This window comes from Oreochromis niloticus, linkage group LG11, assembly GCF_001858045.2.
Source record: "Oreochromis niloticus isolate F11D_XX linkage group LG11, O_niloticus_UMD_NMBU, whole genome shotgun sequence".
NCBI classification, from domain to species: domain Eukaryota; kingdom Metazoa; phylum Chordata; class Actinopteri; order Cichliformes; family Cichlidae; genus Oreochromis; species Oreochromis niloticus.
Window position 1 is genome coordinate 8,764,274 of NC_031976.2, and position 25,652 is coordinate 8,789,925.

The 25,652-nt window shown below is 39.2% G+C and overlaps 1 protein-coding gene across 2 annotated transcripts in view; it reads left to right on the forward strand.

Annotated features, from left to right (window-relative positions):
• Positions 1-25,652, forward strand: part of cdkal1 (CDK5 regulatory subunit associated protein 1-like 1) — a 242,918-nt gene that overhangs the window by 162,200 nt on the left and 55,066 nt on the right. For both annotated transcript variants that reach the window (XM_025911505.1, XM_005450542.4), the window contains exons 11-12: positions 8,060-8,240; positions 19,448-19,510. In XM_025911505.1, coding sequence (XP_025767290.1) covers positions 8,060-8,240; positions 19,448-19,510 — 244 coding nt within the window. The remainder of the gene's footprint in view (positions 1-8,059; positions 8,241-19,447; positions 19,511-25,652) is intronic.

The following is a 25,652-nucleotide window of genomic DNA, read 5'->3' on the forward strand; positions in this document are numbered from 1 at the left end:
ACGTGCCAAAATGATCACATTCATTTTTTTTCCCTTGTGTCACTGTTAAAATAATTGAGTGGCAGAAAACCAATCAGTTAGCCTGGACTCCGATCTCTGTAACTCTGGTTTTACTGGACAGTTCACCTGATAAAGAGGCACAACTTAATTTTGAAGGACGGGTTCTTTCTCACTCAGGAAAACCCCTACGGATGTTGTTTATGAGCTGTAGTGCTTCTAAGCACCTTTAGCCAGCTGTTGCTGTGATTTGGTGCTATATAAATGAAATTGAATTGTATTAACTTGAACTGAATTTGCCCATAAACTGCATTTCGTTGCCTTGTACTTGTGACATGTGCAATGGTAATAAAGTTGAATTCTATTCTATTCTATTCAAATTAAAGATTATTACAAATAACTGAATGATTGCTTGTTTTGTGCACCCATATAGAAGTCAAAGTAAGCAGTTGCAACAGTCATTTAGTGTCTCATGTTTGTTTTTTTAACACAAAGAAATACTGAAGCTTAAAAACTGACTGTCTAGACATCGAGTCTTTATATTTTGCTGGAAATATAGGAATAATTGCAATGATTTATTGAAAGATGAGCACATATATATGCAAAAAAAAAAAAGTCTGTGGCAATGACCACCTATATTCTCAACAAAGCCTGAATTCTCTTAGCTTTCTGGTAAGTTTAAGTAGTCTTCAGGAATAGTTCTCCAGACTTCTTAAAGGACATTCAAAGCTCTTCTTTCAAAGCCCCCCCCCCCCCCAAAATCAGCTTTTGATATCTTTCAGGCCGGCCACTTCTTCTTTTGTTCAGTTTCCTTCAGTTTTTTTAAGAACACATTACACAACATGCAGAAATATGCATTTTATGCCTGGTAATCTTCAAATTTTGTGTTTTTGTGACAGGCTGCAAGTTCAAATAGTGCCTGAGGAGGATTTAGTTCACTGCTAAGTTGTCTGTTCTGTGTAGACACAACACTGGTTCGTTCCGTGACTTAGTTTCTTTTTTAATGCTTGAATGATTTATAGGTCAGCAGTTAGTGGCTTATGAGCCATTGCTCAAGACCACTTTAGAAAAAAAGTACAAGGAAGTCTGGCTGCTTGGAAGCAAAAAATAAATAAATAGAGGCGGCTCAGTACTTTCACACAGTGTTTTTATAAGTAAATCAAGTGTCATTGCCAGCTCAAGAGAAATCTGCAGCGTGAGTAACATACAATCAGTCTTTACTATAAAAAGGCTGAGTATTATCAATACATAACTACTTTATTGGTTTTCACTGTTAAATTTCAGTAAGCCGGTTTAACTTTATAAATGGCACTCTTTGTCATATCCATTCATTTTCCCTTGTGTGAGGGGAAAAAAGTCAGGTTGAATATTTCTAATTTGCTTTGGGTGAACTGCTGAGTAAAGAGAGCACCAAAGCCTACACGTGTCTACCTTTCATTTGCTTCAGGTGAGGCTTTTATGTTCATTTATCTGATGCCAAGATGCTATCTATATCTGCGGGTCAGGTCAGGAGAGTGGAGTGGAGTGGAATGGTAAATTACATGCTGCTGGTATGCCAATGAAGGCTGGATGAATATGAAATAAAGTGCAAAGGGTCAGTCCATTTAACACCTGGCTAACCAGTCGTGAGTGGGATGCCTTTGCACCGCTACCCTCCTCAAAGTCTTCAGATGTGCGTGTGGGTGTCTGTGCTGAGACGAGTTTAAAATAACTGTTTGTGTGTGTGTGAATGGATGGATTTGTGGTGTCTGTGCTCTTATTACTCCTCCCTGAGACTAATGGAATGCGTACGCGTGCGTTCTCATTACCCTTCTCCGAGGCTAATGAAGTATGTGTATGCCAGCATGTGTAAGCGCGTGTGTTAAATTGAACTGCAGTTCTGCTCTGCTGTGTTCAGACTGTTTCATTAAATGATAAAGTTTACAGATGACTCCAGCGGGATCATTATTTAGTAGGCTCGCCATTCATTCCACGGCAGCCACCTCGATCTTTATAAATGACCTGCTGCAAAGAAAGACAGAGGTTATTTTGCACCGCAGGGTTAAAGACAAATAACTTTATTATTCTTTCGGGAGACCACCAGAGCCAGCATGTTTGCACAACCAATTTGTGCTGATATCCAAGATCAGGTTTTCTTTTTTTAAATTTCAGATAGTGAGATGCTGCATTACATAAACATGGGATAAATTCTTTACATAGTTGTTTTTTTTCATTATTTCCAAAGAAATGGTCGCATAAATTGTTGCAAATATACGTAAAAACACTTGAAAAGTTACTCCATCTTCTACTTTTTCACCCACAAGTTAGACTGAGAGGCATCAGGGACTCGAGGAAAAAAAAGTAAACGATACAGGCCTGTCTCATCTCATTCTGTCTGTTAACCAGTCACTCTTATGTCACTTCCTTACTCTTAATCTTGCCACAGTTTTCTCTAACCTCTTTTTCTAAAACCTTCTGCATCTTCCAATCTTTAAATTAATAGCAAATTGTGAGAATATTAAGTTATTGTTATTTTCTTTTTGTCTTACCTGCAGAATTCACAGCATTGCTTCCATGCTGGTGCACTCATTAACATCTGCTAACCGTAATCAGAGTTTATGTTAGTGCCACGGTGAAGCTGTGAACCCTCCTTTTGCAGCTTTGATCTGCCTGTAACTCTTGTGTTATCTGTTCAGTCACCTGGCATGTCTTCTGCTGGTACTCACAGCCCCCTCTCGCTCATCCTCGATAGTGGCAGTGGGTGAGGAAAGTAAGTGATAACCAAGCAGGCCTCTTTCTCCTTGTCTTTCCCTGTAAATTGAGCTGCTACATGACAGTGCTATTACCTCCAGCTGCCACAGCTAAATCAAACACTTAAGTGTGTGAGTGATTACTTACACTCCTCACAAGTGTCCTTATTCCTTCCTCTTTCTTAGATTCCTTCTGTCTCTTTTGCAGAAGAATCTCAGGACACAACAGAAGAGAGTGTATCCCTGCAAACGTATGACTTGTTTTTTCAACTTAGTCATGTTATTAGCTCGTATATCAAGAGTTTACATTTAGTAAAGCAAAAAGTAGTAGAAACCACCTCAGGATGGAGAGGGATGTTAAGCCATATTGATACTGTGAGCTACAGTATTTCAAGCTGCTTTCTTTAAGACACCTTTTGTCCCCATGCAGCCCCACATCGTCACATTCACAGCTCAGGTTGTTATCCAACATGCCCACCTTAGCTGAACTGTTGTCATCTGATCAAAGAATGGGCTCCCAATATTCTTCAGGCTTCCTTTAGTGTTCTTTAGTTTGATGTGACAGTTTTGGGGGCTCTAGAAGTTCATCATGTGTAGAGACAGTGACATTATGCAGTAGATGAGAGTCTAAAGCATTTACCGGTCTATTTTTTAGAGCTAGAATTTTCAAGTGCCCTACTGTCTGGGATAAAAAGGGGGAAAAAAACATGAATGATTATTTATTTTAGGGTATTGGACTGGACAGATGGATCTTAAAGCTTGAAATCCATAGTGCAGTTCCCACTGCTCTTCCTCACATCAGCACTGCTTATGTCAGACCTGAAATTTTCCCGCAATAATTCTCAAAGAGAATTTGTTTTCAGTCTCACTACAGCTGCTGCTCTCTCCCTTCCTCACACATAATTACACTTTTTAGTTAAGCTGTCAGGTTGCATGTTAATGTGATTGTATGTAGGATTTGAAGTTTTCTTCAAGAGATTTTTCCAAACTTTTTTTTTTTGTTTTTTGCGTTTAACAAAAAATCTGTCAAAGCGCTTAATTTACATCTCTTCTCATTGCCGTATCTCTTTCTCTTCACCTCCTGACTCCTACGCTACAGGAGCCCCACTGAGCCAAACATTATCATTTCAGAGGACACACACACACACACACACACACACACACACACACACACACACACACAGAGTGCAGCACAGATGGCAGGCATGGTCTCTTTCCCACACATGAATAGGTAAATATTTACCATCCCAGATTGTCTTTCTTCCAATCTCATCCTTCTTTCCTCCACCTTTTTATACCGTATACTTATTTTGTCGCTTGCTGCGTTTCGGTTTGTTTCCCGTCCCAGTGGTCGTGCCTTCATTTTGTCACAGGCCACGTTCACAGGCATCTGTTGTTCAAACATACACATATTTTAAATATCCGATGATGAGGCTCGTTCTGTGTCTATGGGGACTCATGCACGCATGTATTGAACGTGTGAAGTCTTTAGCAAACAAAGAGTTGATGGTGAGATTTTTGAAGCTTAATTCAACCCATCCAGGCTGATTAGGGATTGGCTGTGAGATTAGCTGGAGATTTTAATAGTAGAGTTTAGCCTTCGTGATGGTTCCCTGTCCCCCTGTGCAGAACTTAACTAAAACTTAACTAATAGCTAATGGAGGCTGCTGTCTTTGGGGGTGTTGCCCATTTGCCTCAGTGAAGCAGGAGCAGAAATGACAGAGGAAAACACAGACACAAAGACACATGATTTTCTTCAGCAGCGCCTTTTAAGCACCTGCTGAAGTCTCACCATTAGTCATTAGAGTAGCGATTGACTGTATGCTGCATGCTCTTTCTTTTCTCTTCACATGCGTAATATATTCACAAGGTATTTATTTGCTTTCCATTATAACACATCATTCATGGTCTCGGACTTCATCAAATAGGGACCAAATTAAATGCAGGTTTTCATGCATCCTAAATATATGTTTATGGTTCATACATGAGAAGAATGTAAGTTGTCAGTAGGGGTGTTTATGCTTTATTTAAATGCTGCTGAGTTTGACATATGGAGCTTCATATTTAGACTTTGATGATGATGCTTCTTTCACAATATATTCTTAACATACATTTATTTTTATGTCTGTGTTTTGTGGCAAAGAAGACACTCTTTGGGCTTTTCTTTAATAAATATAAAATCTTTATTTAACACTTTTATCACTCACACACTTTTAACGCCTCAGTTATTGAAAGATCCTTTTCTGCTTTCTGTTAATCTCCTTTCCACACACACGTTTTTGGGTTTTGTTTTTTTGGTAAATCTTTGCTGGTTTGTCTACTGGTTTGAAAAACACGCATTTTTAAAGCGCGCGTCCTCAAAATTCTCACAAGCAACAGTTGTAAGAACAGCATTAGAGCGCTACTAAATATCAGAAAGCGTTTTCTAGGCGTATAGGTGTAAAATAGAGCTTAAAAAAATTCAGTGGAAGGATACAAAACTTGCAGGCTTTATTAAGGATTCAAAGACGTATGCATGCCTCATCTGCTGTTTAAATTATGCCCGGTGTTTTGTGGAAAATGTTAACACAAGGTTAAAAAGACAAACCAGTGTTTCAGGATTTGAAGTTTGTAAAAATAGCTCTGTTCTGCACCGCTTTAATTGAAAGCGAGTTGAGCTGAAATGTAATTTTACATCTTTTTCTTGTTTTTTTTTCTTTCTTTCTTTGGGTCTATCTTTGGTTCTTTGTTTCTCACACTCTCTGTTTTTGAAAGGTGAACAATAACAAGATCCATTTCTCCTCTCTCATTTTAACAAGGACAGTATCAGTGTGGTTCTTGTTCATTAGTATCACATATCACACCTCTGTCACCCTTAGATCTGGAGGAGGCAGAGGTGTCAAAATGACACATGTGCGCACGCATATTTTTTTTACCCTCTCCTTCACCGAAAGAAAAAGCCACAGAAGTCGATTCGCACTAGTTCCTGCTCTTTCCCTCAGTGTTCCATTTTTCTTCTGTTATTTTGCACCCCTGGCCTGAATTGTGCATTTTTTTCATAGCAGCAATCTGTGAGTTTCTAGTAGTATTACAAAAATGAAAAGCACCTAGTGCCTGCCTTTAACTCCTCACTGCCACCACTGCCCAAGGGCAATAGCAAATTAGATATACGTGCCCTCTGGAGATACAAGAAACGTCTTTGTATTTAGGCCAGAGGAATAAGAAAAAGTGCTTGTTTGTTCATAGTGCTAATTTTATTTACCTTCCCTTCCACTGCGTTAATAAAACAGCTCAGGGGACTACATGAGCAAGAGCTTTAAATAGCAGTAAATTATTTTATTCAGTACTTCTTTTATCCTTAGAATAGATGAGCTTTTCATTTTGTGTGTGTGATTAAATCTCATGTGATGCACAGGGTTTCTTAAATGTGGCTCGTAGGCCACACTGACACAGTTGGGAGCCTCATCATCAGAAAATGAAATATATATTCTCATTTTCAGGACACTTTACCTGACTGATTGTTGTAGGAGGTTAGTTATTTAAAATACTCAGGAGAACTGCGGTTTCAGAAGATCCAAGGAATCGGTTTTAATGAACGATTGGGAATTATACATTTATTCAGCTGTTTGACCATTCCTTGCACTGTGTTTTAAACGCAGCTCCGCTTCTCCATATGATAGTTGTCGGGCAGATCTGAGAGGTCAAGGATGCCTGTGCCCGCAAGCCGTGATTTAATATTAATGACCAGCAGCCAATTGGAAGTCATCAATAGGTCAGAGGTTATCTTGGGGTTGCAGATGCAGGAAGTTAATGTAATTAAAGATGCATTACGTTGTCGATTGCAGAGAATGTGTCTCTTCCATTCTTAATTTCTTTGTTGAGCTGTCTTCTGCCCTTTAATATGCCTTTGTGCATTTTGATTTTTGTCCAGATATGTTGTGCTTTTCATGGATTTTCATCCAGTGATCAAATACTCCTTATAGTTGTCTTTTCTGTGTGTGTAGCACATCTGGAAACCTTTGTAAGAAGGAAAGAGAGTGGGGAAAGAAAACGGAGTGAAGGCATAAATAGTCAAGAAGGCTGCGTGTAATAGTCTCGTGAGTTGTCTTTGACATTCTTGTGACAGGGTGCTGTTACATGAGGATGCTCCTGCACCCCTCTGATTCCATCGTATGCCTTGTTGTACTTTGATAGGAAGCTTGTAGTCAATGGTTTGGCTTATTTAAATATAAATTTTATTTTCTGTTCTGTTTAAAACCTTTTCCAGTCTGAATTTTTTACAGAAGATTCTATTGGAAGGCCAGTTTCCCCCAAAATAATTTAGATTCCTGTACTCGTAAAATGCTTTGTCTTTAGAAGAATTCTCTTCTGCTACTTCGGGCTTTTGGGGTAATTGGCTGTTAATTGGGAGAAATAATGATAAATAATAGTAATAAATGCCTAAATGCCTTTGGGATTAGGTATTATCACAGAAATTTGTGGTAACACATACTGTCAGTCTCAGTGGGAATGTCAAGTATGTCCTCTAGGTATGCACTTTTTTCCCCTATGGAGTCCTTTTCAAGCTACCCAACAGCTGTCAATACAAACAAAATACATGGAAGAAATCGTTGCATTTATTCCCACAACATTCTACTGGCCACGATTAATCCAATGAGCCAGCCGGTCAATAATCAAATACTAATGATCGGCAGCAGAGGTTGCTAATTAGGTTTTGATTGGCTGAATCCTCCTGAGTCCACGGGGAAAGGCACTATCCTCCTTTCATGCTGCGGTGCCTGATAGTTCAAAGGTGCACAGCAGCAGTGGACAAATGTCTGTGATTTCCAAACTCCAGCAGAATCTTATGTAATAAATTAGGTAGTAGTTGGCTGTCAGTGATTGTATTGTGATTTTTTTTGTGTGTGTAACCAAAGTAAAAGTAGTTCCACAAGATGTATAATATGCACCAGTGGTCCTAAAGTGCTGTAGATTGGTTTCATAGCAAAAGTGGATCTTTTGCTGTGGATTTTTAAAAGGTAAACGTTGATAACTTGATGTTCTGTGACATGGTTTTCATCTAAAGTAGTGTCCTGTAACTCTTGGTTGCACGATACAATTTTGTCAATAAAGCTAGTGCAGCACCTTTTGTGTTACTTTTGTCTTTACCCAATCAGCTGAAATTGTGTAGTGTAACAAAAAAAGAAGCTGGACAGACATCCATTATTTGAGAGGGATTAGTTTCCATTTCAGAGCAATAAAAAATAGAGATGAATGCCTTTTTTATACACTATTTGTTTTTAAAATGATGTTCTAGGATATAGCAAAAACTTAAAAATCCCACCTAAGTGTCTCTGTCTTTCTTTCTCTTATAGAGTCCCTGGTGTAACTATTGCTACAGATATAATCTGTGGTTTTCCCGGAGAGACCGAGGAAGACTTTCAAGCAACCATAGACTTAGTGAAAGCCTATCGATTCCCCAGTCTTTTCATCAACCAGTTTTACCCCCGACCCGGTACACCTGCTGCCAGGATGGAGCAAGTAGCAGCACATGTGGTGAGTGCAGACACCGACAGATTTTTGATCAGATGCTCATTTGAGAGGTTTTTGTTTTAGATATGTGACTTCTTTGATAGATACATTGTAAGTACAACTGACTTTACTTTTGCCAAATACGCGCTCACACACACAGAAACATGCCAGTTAAAGAAGCAAACTTTAGCTTATTGTTACTTAAAAATGTAAAAGACTTTTCTAGACTTGTGAAGATTTTGCATTATTTTAGTATCACTAATCCTGAGCTATATGGAGGACTGGCTGCGAGGGAAAATAAATCAAGCTAATACGCTCCATAGACCTTTATAGACATTGTTTAGCTGAAAATCTTAAATAAGAAATTGTCTGAAGCATTTTTCTCTCGACTTCCCTGGAGATCTACATGTTATTAGTAAATGTTGTCTAACGGTGGTTACAGTCTCATCTGAACACGTTATTGTTCTTTGTATAACCACCCAACTTGCGACACATAGCTTCTCTAGCTTCCTACATCTCCCCATCTGCTGCCAAATAAAACAATTAACAGCTAATAAAATCTTAATTGTTTGCAAAGGTGTGTGAGTGAGGGAGGGAGTGAGAAGCGACGCAGACTGAGCATATCACACTCAGTCACACCAACGTTTTCTTGACCTTTTCGCTCATGGATTTCTCAGCTAGATTGCTGTTTGGCGGAACTAAATTCTTATATAATGAGCTAAAGCGTTGATATGTATTATAATCTCGGCTTTGTAGTTGAACTTTATGATCACACCGTCGATTATACACATTTTTTCTTCATACTACACTTTAGCAATAGTACATCTTGTGATTTTTTTTTTCCCTTAAGGAACTAAACTTACCACAAGATTATTGCAGTTGTTTGCAAAAATCTTTACTCATAGAATATTATTTACTATTACTAAAATATGATCCTGTTTCTAAAGTTATTGGACAAAACGTGCAACGAAATGCAGCAGCTCACATTACTGAAGTGCTGCCATTGCACATGTGCTGCTTGTGTTTGTACTTCTACCTGAAATATTGTCTTTGACCTCCTTTTTCTGTAGTTTGACCTTTTACATATGCTGTACTCTATACCTGGTTGTCTTCTTTCTTGCATTTATACTCCAATACTCTGTGCCATCAAAGTGTTGACACATCTCTTTCAAGTGGAGTGTCTTCATAAGTCATTCTCTTTTTCCCTTTTCTCACCTTCCTCACTTTGCCCTCTGAGGAGAAGCCGGGTGCTTCCTAGAGGGATCAATCCCCAGACACAACCACACTGCTGCTTCTATTCTTCTTTATCTCCCTCTTCTTTCCTTCTCCTCTGACCTTTATTGTCTGTGTTTGGATTATAACTCAATCAGTCCAAGAGTTCATTCAGCTCTTTGGGTGTAACATGTGACATGTATGAAGACATTTAATTGTCAAATCAGCATCTTTTTGTATGACAAGAGCTTACAAAACTGCTTCAAAATAACCCAGGACACTGTAAAATCCTAAAAACTGGACTTCACTGAACTGCAGTGCTCTGTTTTTAATACATACAGAACATGGTTTGGCATTTTGCTGAAATAAACAAGCTAACCTAAGCAAGAAGCTGATTGAATGTAGGGCTGCGCCATTATGGCCTAAAAGGACTATTGCAATTATTTATCATGTTTTTTTAATTGATTTTTAGCAGCAGAAATATTTTTATTGTAGTGTCAGTTAAATATAACACTGTTATGTTAACATGCTCGTTATGCCATATTCATGCTGCAAATCTTTGCATCAAAATAAAATTGTTCCTACTTATTTAAATTCATAGTGTCACTAGAATAAAGTGAAATAAATTACAATATGAATATATTTTATTTAAAGAAGCAAAATATCAAGTCTTTCAATTCTTTCATCGTGCCTGATTGATTGATGTGAATAAAATTTATAACTCAACATCTATGAGATCTCTCTCCATTTCCCCTGCAATGCATTGCCTCTTTGGAAAAGTAACATATTTGTCCAGTAGGTAACTCTTTTTCCTGAAGTCTTACTAGTAGTAGTAAGTTGTTACTCACTGTGTTTATTGGACACGTATCTTTACCCAAATGGAATGCAACTACGGGACTACATTGTGGATTTCAGTGTTCTTGGTGAGCTGGATGGTTACACAGACACACTGATGAGGCTCGCTTTTATAGACATCTGAGCTGATGTTGGGCAATTCACGTCGGCAACCTGTTCTTGGCCTTTATGTATTCTTCATACTGCAGTTTGTGATACGTTTTCAAGCTGTGTTGGGCATGATTTGTTCTTGGTTAACATAAAGGATCCAGGACTTCATCTCCTGCCATGCCAGATGTTTGCATTTTGTCTTGATGATCTGTTACCTGTTGCCTTTCTGTTTTTCATCCTAGTGTTATTCGGATGAAACATCACGTGCAGGCACCTGGAGTCAGGCAGTGATGCAGAGAGCGCTGGATTTGCTTTTTTCTTTTGCGTTTTAAAAATTAAAAAAATTTAAAAATATTTTGATCTTCGAGCACGATTGATATAAAAAATTAAACTGTGTAGCCCTAAATGGATGCCGTGATATGTCGGTCCAAAACCTGTGACCTGGCAGTCACCCATGCCGTGTTCATTGCTCAGTATTGCACCCAGATACCATCATGGATCCAGACGTTTTAACTGTGCTACTGTATCTTGGTGAGGCAACACCCATGATTTAAATAGTTCTCAAATTGATACTGTTGCACTGAGTCACTGGGTATACTGGAAAAAAATCATTGTGATAAAGAACAGACTTGCCTCACATGAACAAAAGTCCATATTTAGGTGCCGAGAATAAGATGGCAATCATTTGTTTTTGTTTTTTTGTTGTTAAACTTGATAGCAAATGTAAATTTTGAGGAACAATTTAAAAGTGACAGAGAATGGTAAAAGATGCCAGAGAGACAAGAAATATATACTCGTGTGGCTCTGTATACAGTACACCTGCTTCAGTGGTTAAAGCTGCACACAACATCACTGCATCAGTCAGCATGCACCTGTTTTCAAACACAAACACACACACCACACAGACGACATCTAAGCCATGTAGGGTCGGTCATTAATAAAGTGCACCAGATGGTTTGTCTGGAATACAACTGTGTTCAATAGCCACAGGAGGGATGGATGGAGAACTAGATGGATTAGGAATGGAGGTCTTAGATGAAGAGTTTGTAGGAAAGGAGAGCAGATAGAAAGCACCGCTGAAAAGGAGATGGATGGAGGAAATAATGAGACAGGAAGAAACACATAAAGGGACATGTCCATCGTGATGCATGTTGGGGGTTCTGCACAGCCTCCTAAATGTGGCCGCTGATATTGATGTAAATGTATGTAATGAGATTTTTCATAGTTACAGTTTGGTTTTGAGGGAAATATAGTAAACCATATTTACTATATTGTACCAATGACTGCTAATGGGTCACCACAGTGCATCTTCTATGTCCGTCTTTGCCCTATCCCTTGCATCCGTCTCTGTCACACCAGCCGTCTGCACAAACAGCTTCACTACATCCTTGAATCTTCTGTGGTCTTTGTCTTTTCCTCCTGCCTGGCAGCTCCTTATTCAACATCCTATCTCCAACATATCCACTATCCCTCCTCTACACATGTCCAAACCATCTTTGTCTCCAAACCACTCAGCCTGAATTTGTGTCTGATACATGCATTTCTGATATTGTCTATCTTGGACACCCTCAATGAAAATCGCAGAACCTCTGGTTTGGGCTCCTGTCTTTTTGTTAGTGCTACTGTCTGTCTCCTTGTTATGTTATGACCTGCTTATATTAGATGACTTATGAGAGAAAAGGTCACTTTAGATCAGAGTGCAGGAAAACACAAAGAACAGGAGACCACATGGATGGAGAGAGAAAGCTTTCGTGTTGAGAATAAAAGGAAGTGAATATTATTAGCTTGGATCCCTCTAATCATCCCCAGGTGACTCGAACCTAGCCTTGATGAATGAACTTGCTAAGTAGAAGGCGTTTGGATGTCTGCTGGTAAGGCCGGGTTTTCCAGTGAGCAGCTGCGCGAGACAAAGAGAAGAAAAAAGTGATAGAGAAAGAGATTAGCGGCTCAAATGGGACAGTGTTTTTAATTTCCCCTGGTTGTAATTGGTTAAAAACTCCATTACCCACGAGGCACCAGTGCAGTAGCTGTCAAAGTAAAACAGCTGGCCAGCCACCAGTAGCTCCATCTTTGAGCCTCTGTATCATCTATCTATGCCTGGACACACACTCTGACAAATTCACGCTTCCCCTCCGTCTCTGTATTTGAGACAAAACGCTCCTACGTGCATAACAGGGGAGATAATAACAGTTGGTTAAAGGGAGTCTAGCAGGTATTAAGTTGAGTTAATGGTTAAATTGCTGTCTAGGCTAGGGAGGCCTACATTTGATTAATGAGCTCCTAGTCCACTAATAATAGAAGACATTGCATTTTAATGATACGTTTTTTTTTTTCTTTTTTAATTCAAATGATTTTTTTTTCTGTGTATAGGTCATCAGTGCGCTGTTATAGCTGGAGGGAAAAAATACTAATGTGTGAAAAATAAAGTAGTTTTTTTTTACTGAAGGGAATTTTGTTTGATGTTGAAGGATGATTGTGGTGAACAAAGTATCATTTTTTTTAATTTGGAGAAATTCTTAATTAGAACACTTTAAATGTTGGTGCACTTGAAGCATATACTCTGAAGAAAACTTTTGAAAACCCTTTGGAATTATGTAGCTATCATAATTGATTACTCACAAAATGTGATTTGATCTTTTTCTAAATCACAGTTATAGACAACAATAATGTGACTAGACAAATAACACAGCAACAGCCATACTTATCATGCCTTATTGAACACACTGAGTAATCACTTTACAGCCCGGGCTCGAGAAATATATGAGCCTCTGTGGTAATGACTCCCCAAAAGCTACTTGGAACCAGGTGTTCCATTAAAGCGAATGCAATTAGAAATGCAGGTTGTAGATGTGCTCCACCGTAAAAACAAAGGTGTACAAAATCTGGTTACTTTAGAAGAAGCATTATACACTTTTGCAGCATTTCCTAGGCTGCGAAAGACTTTGTATCCATCAATCTATTAAAAAAATGGCTGGCAAGACCTCTGTTGCTGCTCTCCCTAATAGTAGTTGTGCTACAAAGATACCACCAAGAACAAAATGTGCAATTCGGAAAGAGCTGATAAAATCTAAGGACACCATGAAGGAAATCAAAAGAATTAAGAACATCTCGGGCAATGTTCTCAAATCTCATTGGATAATGTTCTGTGCCCAGATGAGACAAAAATGGACCCGTTTTTTCCTTTGATCTTAGCTCTGCACAACCCCAAATTTAGAGGGGAAAAGGCAACAAATACTATATATATTTTTTAATTTTTATCCCTTATAGTCCCCACACGTGGGATTTTTGTAGTCCTCTGCATTTAACCCATTCACTCATGTTTTACACATTCATGAAGAGACGGTACCTTGCTCAAGGGTCCCTCAGGGTAGCCGTTGGTGGATTCGGGGCGTACACTCTACCTACTGAGCCAACCCTGCCCTGTACAACACGGGAGTGCATAGTTTGGGGCTGTCCTGCTTCATAATGTCTCAGGCCTGGATGGCTTGCAGTCACTGATGGAAGAAGGATTTGAAAATTATATTAGCAAATTTTCAGGGACCAGTCTTCGATTTAGTACTCAGAGGAGACGTTGGGTGATCCAAAGTCTTTGGATCTGGCTAAGTCAGGGGCGTGGCTTTAACCCTGGTCAAATGACTCAGGGGGCCTTTTCATGCCAGAAATGTTGATGAACTGAAAGTGCTTTGTAGGAGAAAATGGTCCACAATTTCTCTTATAAGCAGATACAGGAGACTCATGCTGCTAAATAAACTTTGCTACATTTTAGCAGTTTGCATTATATATCTGGGTGGGACAGTGGTGTGGAAAACCTCACAGCAAAAGTCCTGGGCTCAAATCCACTGGCTGGTGCATTTCTGAGTGTTGAGGTGTGAATGTCTATGTGTTAGCCCTGTGATTGTCTGGTGACCCCGCCTTTTGCCTTATGACAGCTGGGATAGACTCCAGCGCTCGCACAACACTGATTTGACTGAGAGGAAGAGGATGGATGAATGATGAAAAAAAGAAAGAAATATTTTTTTATACACATTGCTTAACTGAGATAGTGGGTAAGAAAATGTTAGTTTAGTGACCTCTGTGAGAGAGGAAGGTCATAAACCCCACTGTGACCACTCTGTGATGCTTTAGGAGGTGTAAATCCTTCACAGGCACAACTCTGCAGTTGATGCCTCAGGTTCTTTGACTATAGATATAATGACGCTCGAGCTCTATATCATTAACATCTGTTTGCCATTAGGGAAAGACAAGTGGGCGCATATTGGTGACCAGAAGCAATTTAAGTATTGGCAAGATCATTGTTACCTTGCCCCACAACACACAATCATTTTGGCATAGTGGAGTAATACCAGTATGGGTTTCATAGACACACACACGTGCAGTTACACACAATTCTACTGCCTTGCGTCACAGAGTCATGCAATCGACATTTTTTGTGAATTGCCAAACTACATGCAGGGCCTCACTGAATTGCAGTGTATACACAAAATACTCATTAAAAACAGCTTCTGCTTCTCATGTACAGAGCTGGTAACATGCACACAAAAACATCCATATAAAATCAGTCACTCAGCAATAAACCATTTAGAATCCCGTTATTAGTTTTATGTTTTAAGTTGGTGAAACTAGCAGTTGTTTCCTGGTCTTAATATTGAATCTTTTCAGGTGGTGTCATTAATGATCACAAAATCATAGCTTGATCAGATCAACTCTTTATGAGCTTTGTGCTGCTACTCGTTTATTAGATAAGATAATCGTATTTTTTATGATAGCTTTTATATTGTTTACCTGTGTCGCCACTGCTCCTGCGTTGGAATTTGGCTACGTTCATGTAATGTCACTTCTGGTTTTATGAAGCATCCGTCTCTGGGGACGACAACAGATGGATGTCATGATAACAACCATTGTTCATCATCACCCGGCTGACAGGTCCACACGCTCACGCATTGGCTTTGCATTGCTGGGTTGTCACTAACACAACCTCGACAGCATGCAAAATTAACTTCGAACATGCACCCAAACACACGCAGATGCACACACACATATCTGTGTACAGAGAAAAAAATCATACATGTTATGCAGAGCGTTTGGACAACTTCATAACATTAAAGATGTCATGGGATCATGTTTAGGTGAGGCCAGAATGACTATTTGGACAGATGTCACTTTTAAACAAACTAAAGTGTGATGTTTGGTTTGTTTAAATCAGACTCTGGTTCGTTTCCATTTGGTGTGGTTTGTTTGTAAAAATATGAACATGATAATTGCACTCGGGTGCAGACCGATATAGCTGCACTGGAGGAAGTGGTCTAGGTCCAGTTCACAAACAAACTCCAGAGCAGTTTGTTTATGGTGTGAACGTAATCTGGCCCAGCTACCAGGTGCATGCTGCAAGTGTTAGCTAAATGTCTTTCTGTAGCCAGGTATGCTTTGCATTCTGGGATGCACCAAGGCACCATCGATGGGCAGAATTGACAAATGGTCAGTACGGGCTTGCAACCAGCTGTAAAATGAAATTCTCCATGTTATCCACCAGCCCCGAACACAGAACTTTCATCTTTAGTGATGCATTTTAGTTAACTTGGAGCTCGCTTGAAGTTTTTTGTGTGGGGGGGGGGAGAAAAAAACAACAAACCACATAAAAAAGCAACAAATTTACAAACTCGTCATCTGCTTCGGACTAGAGTAAATGAATTAAAGGCTTGAAAATGCTCCTGCTGTATTTTAGAAAGTTAGATTTCAGAAAGGTGTTGACGAGTTCTTTGTTTTGTCTACACAAATACGTTTTGGATACATTTTTTTTTATGTGTGTGTGAGATTTAAGTTCAGTAAACAGAGGCTTCCTGTCTCTTCAATAATTGATAGATTATGTAAATCAGTCCCCAACCTTTTTTCCGCCACGGACTGGTTTAATGTCAGACAATATTTTCATGGACAGGCCTTTAAGGTGTTGCGGATAAATACAACAAAATTAAATGAAACGATCAAGACAAAAATTGTGATTTTTTTGTAAATATAATAATAAACGCAAATTCAGTGTGTAATTGTGTAACTTTATTAGCAGCATCCTTCCGATGTGCACCAACAACATTGAGAGTAACCACCTCCTCTCTGCCCTTTAATGCTCTCTGGTCGTTATGGTAAAGCGTAAATATTTCTTTCAAAATAAGACACAAAACTACAACACAGGAAAAGAGCCAGGGAAACGGAGTTAACGATAAAACCCTGAAAACCATAAATTTCACACCCGAGCCTCAACTCTCGCGGCCCGGCAACAAACGACTCACGGACCAGTCCGGGGTTGGGGACCGCTGATGTAAATGATATTATGTGTTTACAGATCATCCGCGGTCTGTTTGGGTTGTAGTCTACACATCTTTACCTCTAGACTATAAACTAATGCATGTAGTTAGACTTTTACTGCTATAGCTAAGAGTGTAGTTCTTATTCTAGGGCCCACAGACAGAGCAGTTGTGGGATAATGAGAGCATTCAGCTTTCTTTAGCAGCTTTCCACAATAGTCAGGGGGTTTAAAGGAATTTTGTAGCTCCTATCCTAAAGGTTAGGAACAGGTAAGTTGACTTGAGAATATTACAAAGCTGTAGGATTTCAAATAACGAGCTGAGGTTTCCACCTCTTCCCGATCTGGTACGACACTGGGAATTTATCTCTTTTTTTCATGAGTTTTTATCTTTTAACAGCTTTTTTTTAGGCTCACATTATCTCTTTTTGTCTTCTATTTGTCTGTTTTATGTTGATCTTTGAATCCCTTGTATTCATACCTTTGTCCATATGAGTGTACAGCTTTTGTTTGTTTGTGTTAGTCGGTGTGTGCCTTCGAGTTGGCACGTTGTTGTTGTTTGTTGTGTTGGTGTGTGTATGTGTGCTGCTCCTGAAAAGAACCAAATTCTGCTGAGTATTCATTGGGGCTTGATAAATCCTTACCTGGAGTTACAGCCGTCTTAGTCGCACTCTCTCACACAAACACACCATGGAGCATCATTGAATACAGAGTGATGGTAAAAGTTATGAAGAGATGATAGGAAGGGGGAGAAAGGTGTTGAGGAACAATGATGAGATTGCTGCTCATAGCCGAGGTGCTCAAGGCAAAAGGAGAGAGTGCAAGAAATTATCAAGAGACATACTTACGTGGGGGAGAGTGGGCAAGAGAGCGAAGAATGAATGATTAGAATGAGTTTTCCCCCTCTGGAAAAACAGAACAGGAGGAGGAGGGGCATTGAGGGGTCTGTGGAAAGGCAGAGAAAATGAGAGAAAAGAGGATTTGGGGATTCCAAAGAAGCCTTTGGCAGAGGAATAGAGAGGGAATCAGATGAAAACAAGAATGTGAGGATGGCAGTGGGACGGGGCCAATGATTACAGGATTGTATGGATCAGAAGAGGCTTGAGTGAACAGACAATGAGTAAAAGATGGGTAACATATGGAAACAGAAGAAAGCGAATAGATGGGAGGAATGGAGAAAAGAGCTACAAGCTATGAGAGGAGCAGTGGCAGAGAACAACAGAAAAGGTCCAAACTGGCCAAAACACAACATTTCTGTTCATACACCACATCTTTTATTGTATTATTATTTTCTTAATTTGGCCTCATTTTTCTCTTATTTGTGGACTTCAGCAGAAGTTGTATGGCATGCTTCTGAAACTTTGTCCGTTTGACTACACCATGTTAGATATGGTTAGTTTAATGTTATGCTTAGTTAGTCAGCAGACATTTTTCCTCCTCTGCGTTGAAAGATCAAGCTGTCTTTGCCAGTCTGGAATTAGCATGTTTGTCCAGCTGTGCGATAGCAGAACAACAAGTTTTCTGTTCAGCATAAACGGCTCATGCTTAAGGACATTCAGCTCAACCCTGCACATTCTAACACTCAAAAAGACAGAGAGACGAGGGGGGGAGAGCAGGAGGGAGAATAGCTATGAATGCATACTCCCTTTAGGTACAGTACCATATTCATATGCCCTTTCCCTTTAGCCATACATGGCCTAATCAGTGAGCTAATTAGCACTTTCTGTAGCTGCATCAGCCTCATGTAACTGATTGCATCAACAACTGCCACATATCAAACCTTCACGTCTCACGCTTGTGCATCTCATTATAGAGTAAGTACACGAAGGCCAGACTTTAACTAGAAATGAAATGAAGTATTTTCTGCCACAGATGGTGTACAGATAAATACATTCCAACTGTGTCCATTCATTATTATTATAAATTCACTGTGGGCATACTTGTAAGCTTTGGCTTTTTTCCCATCCATTTGAAATAATCCAGTTAATATCAGTGGAGCTGTAATGTATGTCCATATCTGTATAATATCTCTATGATCATTATCAGAAATGCTGAGGACCATGTAAAAATAAAGTGTATCACACAAGGAATGTTTGACAAACAAAACAAATAAAGAAGGACAAGAAAATTCAGGCTGTGAATCTTTCAGAAATCTTTTGTTTCCATTGTTGAGTCTGACTGTATTTCTGTAGGTTTTTTACCTTACAGTATAAAGCACCTTGAGGCAACAGTGCTTGTGTTTTGGCACTATATAAATAAAACTGAACTGAGTTGTCATTTTAAAGTTCTATTGTTAGCCGTGTAGTAAGAGAGTAATCAAGTCTTTTTAACTACGTAGATGGAGCTACAGTTAAATCAAAGTGGTTAATTAGCACCAAAGGTTTGAATGTGTTACTGCCACTGTTTCAGGAAAGCTAGCCACAGTCACAATGAGCGGTTAGCCTCTGCTGTTGTTGATCGGTTGATCTTGAAAAGAGTCACTTTTAGATGTTTATTAATAATCTTACCTGAATTAGGTGACAGACGTATGTAACAATGTTTAAGATCGAAAACTGAAATCATCCAAGGTCACAAATCTCCCCGTGGGTTTGCACTTCCAAAAATATGATCACCCCCTCATCCAGCTTCAAACTCGATACTGCACTTCTTCAAGTCTCCATCCAGATTGGATAGATGCATGTCATTAAAAAACATAACGTCATTTATTAGTGAGATTATTTGTTTTGTGTTAATTATGTAAGTGATTTTTAAACTTTTCTCTTTTTTTTTCTGTCTGCAGAAGAAGCAAAGAACTAAAGAGCTGTCGCAGGTCTTCCACTCTTACAACCCTTATGACCATAAGGTAAGATCTTTCACTGTTTGTTCCTGAATAACTTTCCTCGCAGCGTGAATTGCAGCATTTCTTTTTTCAACACTGTATATTGTTTTATCTGCTCATTTAGTGTATCTCAACGAGCAGAGCTTTGAGCTTTCAGTGTCATTCACCTCTAGACCACAAGGTTAGTTGTTGTAGGTCAACATCACTGTCTTGTATTCAAGGCTGTGATGAATTTGTTGTCTCTCCAAGATCTATGGCTCTTGTTAGCAATCTAGTGAATGAGGACGGCTCAAGTGTTTGTTCCTGAATGCATCGTGAGGGCGAGCGTGTTTGAGAGAGTGAAGTCTGATATAAAGCTAATCATCTCTGTCCATGTGTGGATCCTCCTGTATTTGTCTCCGTCTGGGTTCATACGAGGTGCGATCAAAAAGTCATGAACTGCACTTATAAGAAGAAAAAGCCATACGTGTTATAAAATTCTCTTGGATACCCGAGGACATTCGACTAGAAGTCATTGTTGACAAGCTATTGCTGAGGGACAAATTCACAATGTGCTACTAGATGAGTGTCGACGAGAGTTGAGGCTTTTTTTCACTCTTAAAACTGTTGTTTGTTGTCTGAGCCACAGCTGTAGAGCCAGTAGTTGTCACTCTGTTGATTGCACAACATCACAGAAACGCTCTGTGCCATGTGACCTTGGCTTTGTGCTGTTAGCACGGAAAAGAAAATCAAATGTTATCAGATTGACATTTCACAGCAGACCAAAAATGACACTATTCAGGCACGTTCATGATGATGAAACCTTTGGGATGATAACTTTTATGTGTTGCATTCATATATAAAGCCATGTTCTATAAGGGTCAAACCCATGAACTCTAAAACTATCTCCCATCATGAAAGAGATCAGTTATATCCAGCCATGTAGCAACACTTTAGCTTAGCTTTTTATTTGTAACAAAGTATTTTTTTTATGTGTTAAGCACTAATTTAAAAGATTTGGGAGAGATCACGTTTTTACTGGTGTAGACACACACCTTTGCAAAACACAGATGCACACAACCTTAGACAGGCATTCAGAAAAATTAGTAGAAAAGAGAATTTCTAGCAAAAGCAGAGAGGGTGAATAAGGAGAAGAGGAGAATGCTATTAAAATTTATAAATGTGTTTTTATCTCAATCAGACATGGTTCATAAGCATGCTCTATCTTTAAGTATGATTCTCACGGGGATTGAGAAACCAGATGTGTGACAGTATGCCACTCAGAACTTGGCGTGGTAAGCTGCGGCATCTTGTAAATGTCTTTTTTCATTTTCATGTTTTCCTTCTGTTTGTTGAACATGCTGATAAAGTTTAACTTTATTGAAGAAGTTAAATTCTTACTACTGCAGAAAGCCTCAAAATGCCTCATTAAACCCTGGTCCACCTTTTGGATAAATCTTTGAATTTAATAACAGGATGCTACACATAAAGAATATCTCTTTCTAAAATTGAAATAAAACCCATATCGTAAAGCTTATGGCTATTTTCTTTTCAGCTCCACATACTGTCATCTTTTATGAAAATTCAAAGTATACATGGATGTTGATTTATGAAAGAATGAATTAAGGGCTGTTGAAATAATACAGTACATTTGACACTATATATCAGACATAATCTGAGGTTGGTTGTGATATTTTTTATTTTTATTTTGCACATTACATTGTGTTTGTTTATACTGTAGAGCACATTTGTAGCACTTTAGTGATCTAGAGTGGGATCATGTGTAGTCTATTTGTACACATTTGTCTTACATCCACAGAGATCTTAAAGCTCTGCTTAACGATTTATTGGTCGAAAATTGGCAAAAACCCTTAAAACATAGAAACTATGATTCAAGTGTGCTGCCTATTGTCAACATACAGAAGGTACTGTATAAGTATTTAAAATATCATGCCACATTTGACCTATGACCTCTCCTTCAAAGATGAATAGACTGACCTGAAGGTTCAATTCAATTCAATTTTATTTATATAGCGCCAAATCACAACAACAGTCGCCTCAAGGCGCTTTTTATTGTAAGGTAGACCCTACAATAATACATAAAGAGAAAACCACAACAATCATATGACCCCCTATGAGCAAGCACTTTGGCGACAGTGGGAAGGAAAAACTCCCCTTTAACAGGAAGAAACCTCCGGCAGAACCAGGCTCAGGGAGGGGCGGGGCCATCTGCTGCAACCGGTTGATTCAATGCAGAGAGTTCTATTAACTCATAGTGAGTTAGAAAGGTGACTGAAGAAGAAATACTCAATGCATCATGGGAATCCCCCGGCAACCTACGCATATTGCAGCATAACTAAGGGAGGATTCAGGGTCACCTGATCCAGCCCTAACTATATACTTTAGCAAAAAGGAAAGTTTTAAGCCTGATCTTAAAAGTAGAGAGAGTGTCTGTCTCCTGAATCCAAACTGGAAGCTGGTTCCACAGAAGAGGGGCCTGAAAGCTCAAGGCTTTCCCTCCCATTCTACTTTTAAATACTCTAGGAACAACAAGTAAGCCTGCAGTGTGAGAGCGAAGTGCTCTAATGGGCTGATATGGTAGATCATTAAGATAAGATGGGGCCTGATTATTTATTATTAACGTTAAAATGATAGTAATGATATTTAGAGCATTGCTTGTATTGACAACATCTAACCATACAGGGAAGGATATATGGAGATATTATTACAGTAACAGGTTCTCATCGTTTAAAATCATAACAGCTTGACTACATATACAGTGTACCTGAATAAGTATAATCATCAATCAAAAGATTAAATGAATGCTCAGATGTACTTTAGCCACATAAATAAAAAATAATTGCACTCAAAATTCTCTCAGGTGTATTAAAAATGGTTTTGATGGGGGAAATATGCAAAAGGCTGCACTTTAAGCTCGTCTTTACTGCACTGCAAACGTCTTAAAGTAAAAGGAAACAGAAGGAATACATAGAAAATACAATAGTTATTCCCTTAAAAGTAAAGGTGAATGTTTGCCTTCTATCACATTATGTATTTTTAACACTTATGGTATATAAATGTTATCGTGTGAATAGATCCCTTTAGATTAAGAACCTGGATGGCCGTGAGATGTGATTTAATGATAGCAAATGTAATGTCAAGCATGCATTCTCCCACCGCAGGCAGAGCTGGGCGATATATCGAGTTTTTTAAAAATATCGATATATTTTTATACGAGATATAAGATGTGACAATATCCTTTATATCGATATAGTCTATGTTACGTTATAATTATAGTTGCGGAGCCGCAAGTTTGCCTCTCTTTCGTCCACTTTTGTCTTTACGCAACGTTACTCGGCCTCGCCTCGCCTCTCCTTCACTGAACACAACTCCCCCTCCTCCCCCATCGCTTCACCTGCAGGCAGCAACAAGATGGACACGGCAAATCTCCGTTAATGAGTTACTGCGCATCGCCCCGTGCGTGGGGCTGGACGGCGTCAACGTGTTAACGAGCTAACCACGCTAACGAGCTAGCCACGCTAACGCCATGCACGGCCTGAAATCCTTTCATTTTCTCAAAAGTTGACTGCGCGCCTTTTGTATGAATTCTGGTTGTGCTTGATGACCGCGAACTGATTTTATGTGATACACAGCGCTCAGCAGTCTGTCAAAAAATGTTTTAGTTCGACTTTGGTAAGCTACGGAGCTGCACCGCTTGATGGATTGTCGGAGCATTACGGCTACCGAGGAGCCTCGTGGAGCAATACGTACTGTGCTTCAACTAGAGCTGGGCGATACAACGATAACGATATGTATTGCGAAATAACTTTTTCTCGATAGAAACTATTGCAATAGGCCTCATCTCTCTTGTCCTCTTAAAAGAAAAAAAAAGAACAGCCAATCCAAATTAAGTAGCGCAGAGCCGAACCAATCACAGCCGCAGCGTCACGTCACGTGACTTGTTACGTACAGCACAAGTGCCAAGGCGCACATGTGTATTTGTTTGAGAAGCAGCCAGCCGGGCTGCCCAGGTAATGGAGGAAATGAGTGCGCCGACTAGAGAAAAATCAACCGACAGCGTGAGCGAAGGTTACCGAAGAAAAAACAGATGATGGTTCCAATGCCGGAGAGATTGTCGAATGGAAGGGCCACAGAAGTTCCGTAGTGTGAAGGTATTTCGGCTATTTCAAGTCTGACAAAAAACAGAGTAGCGCGCACTGTAAATTGTGCCAAAAACAAGTCTGGAAATACAATAAAGCGGTGCATGCTCAATCTCTGACTGAAAGCGCTAATTCGTCATTCGGCTTTTGTCAGACTAAAGCAGTGGTTCCCAAACTTTTTTTGCCAGGCCCCCCTTTGTTTTACACGAAAAATGTTCGCGCCCCCCCACCGCACAAACACATCCTCCAAACACACACACCCATATTTTGCTCCATTGCGGTTTATTTCACACCTCAAACATTTAGTAAACAGTTACGCAAATACAAGTAAACGGCAATAAATTACAGGTAGTAATAAAATATACTACTAACTCTTTTACGCTGCGTCCACACCTACACGGGTATTTTTGAAAACTCAGCTGTTTCTATGCGTTTGGGCTTTTCGTCAACACGTAAACGGCGTTGCGATTCACCGAAAACGGAGATTATTTAAAACTCCTTTTTTGCGTTTACGTGTGGACGAGGATTACAGAGTTTGTCACGCAACGACAAAAATATGTGCCTCTTTTCACGTCACGCTGTGCGCCACGTTATTGTTTACATGAGATGAATTGCAGAATGGCAGATAGAGACAAAATACTGTTACTGTTAATCTGAGTATCTTCAGGTTTTACATGCTTACAAATACACACACAGTTACTGTCTCTCCATTTAGAAAGGCAGAGGCGTCATGGTGTAATTATTTTACGTGTAGTTGTTTTTTTTTCCTGTGTAATAATTTTCAACATTGCTGTCAATACATTTTTCAAAAAATGCCTCTCTGTGCAAAATGGGTTCAAAAACAAAAACAGCTGTGGGATACTGTTTGTCCGTGATTTGAACCGGGGGAACAAATTACGGCAGGATCAGCCTGATGTTATTTGTATCTCACTGTAACTTTACTGCATAAAGAGCTAACATGTCCAAAATGTCAGGAGTAGTTAGTTATTACAAGAAGTGAAGAAGCTTCTCGGATGAGAGGTGAAACGTCTTCAAGCAACTTAAAGAAGTCCAGACGCTTTTCTTTGCAAATTCCTTTGATTACAAGAAGTGTTTGTGAACTAAAAATCAAGAATGTGGGATACTGTTTGTCCGTGATTTGGACAGCCCAGCGCTGCTCCCGACGCAGGGAAAACTAATTCTGCAGGGGAGACCTACCTTGGCACTTGTGCAGGTGAAGCCAAAGGGAAGATATGCTTTACCATATTTTCTAGTCTTTGGCTTGGAAGGAAGTTGGTTTGGAAACATATTTGGCGATGCTTCGTCTCCTGCTTTGCGTTTGTGTGGGAGCCCCATCAAAAACCTGTCCATTATGCTAGCAGTGTCCAAGCTTTCTTTTTTTTTTTTTTTTTTACTTTTCATACCGCGCCCCCCTGCAATGGCTCTGCGCCCCCCTAGGGGCGGGCCCCACACTTTGGGAACCTCTGGACTAAAGTAACTGTTAAAACAGTTTGAAAAGCTAAGCTATACAACAAGGAGAGATTGAGAATTTCCTTTTAGTTCTCAGTTTATTTGATATTGACAAAAGTTAGTCAATTTTGTCTGTTCTTCTGTAAAACGACCTAAGATTTATTTTTAGAATTAATATTTTGTTTCTAAGTGGAATTGATAATTTAGTAGTCTGTTTTGTTTTTTCTATTTTGAAACTTAAACGCTTTAGCGGCTGCCTTTTGTGTAGTTTGCAATATTTGCCTTTATTTATCTGTAAATGAAAGTCTCATGTTCCTTAAGTACATCTGCCCTGTTGAACTTATTATGGGAAATAAATATTTAAATCAAAACAAGCTGCTGATTATTTCACATTTTACTTGTGAGCAACGGCACATTTAAATCTTACAAATATAGTTATTTGGCTTATATCGTGATATATATCGTTATCGCCTGAAATGAAAAAAACATATCGTGATATGAAAAAATCTTATATCGCCCAGCTCTACTTCAACGTAATATTACCGTATTGTGTGTGTATAAGGACCATAAACGGCACC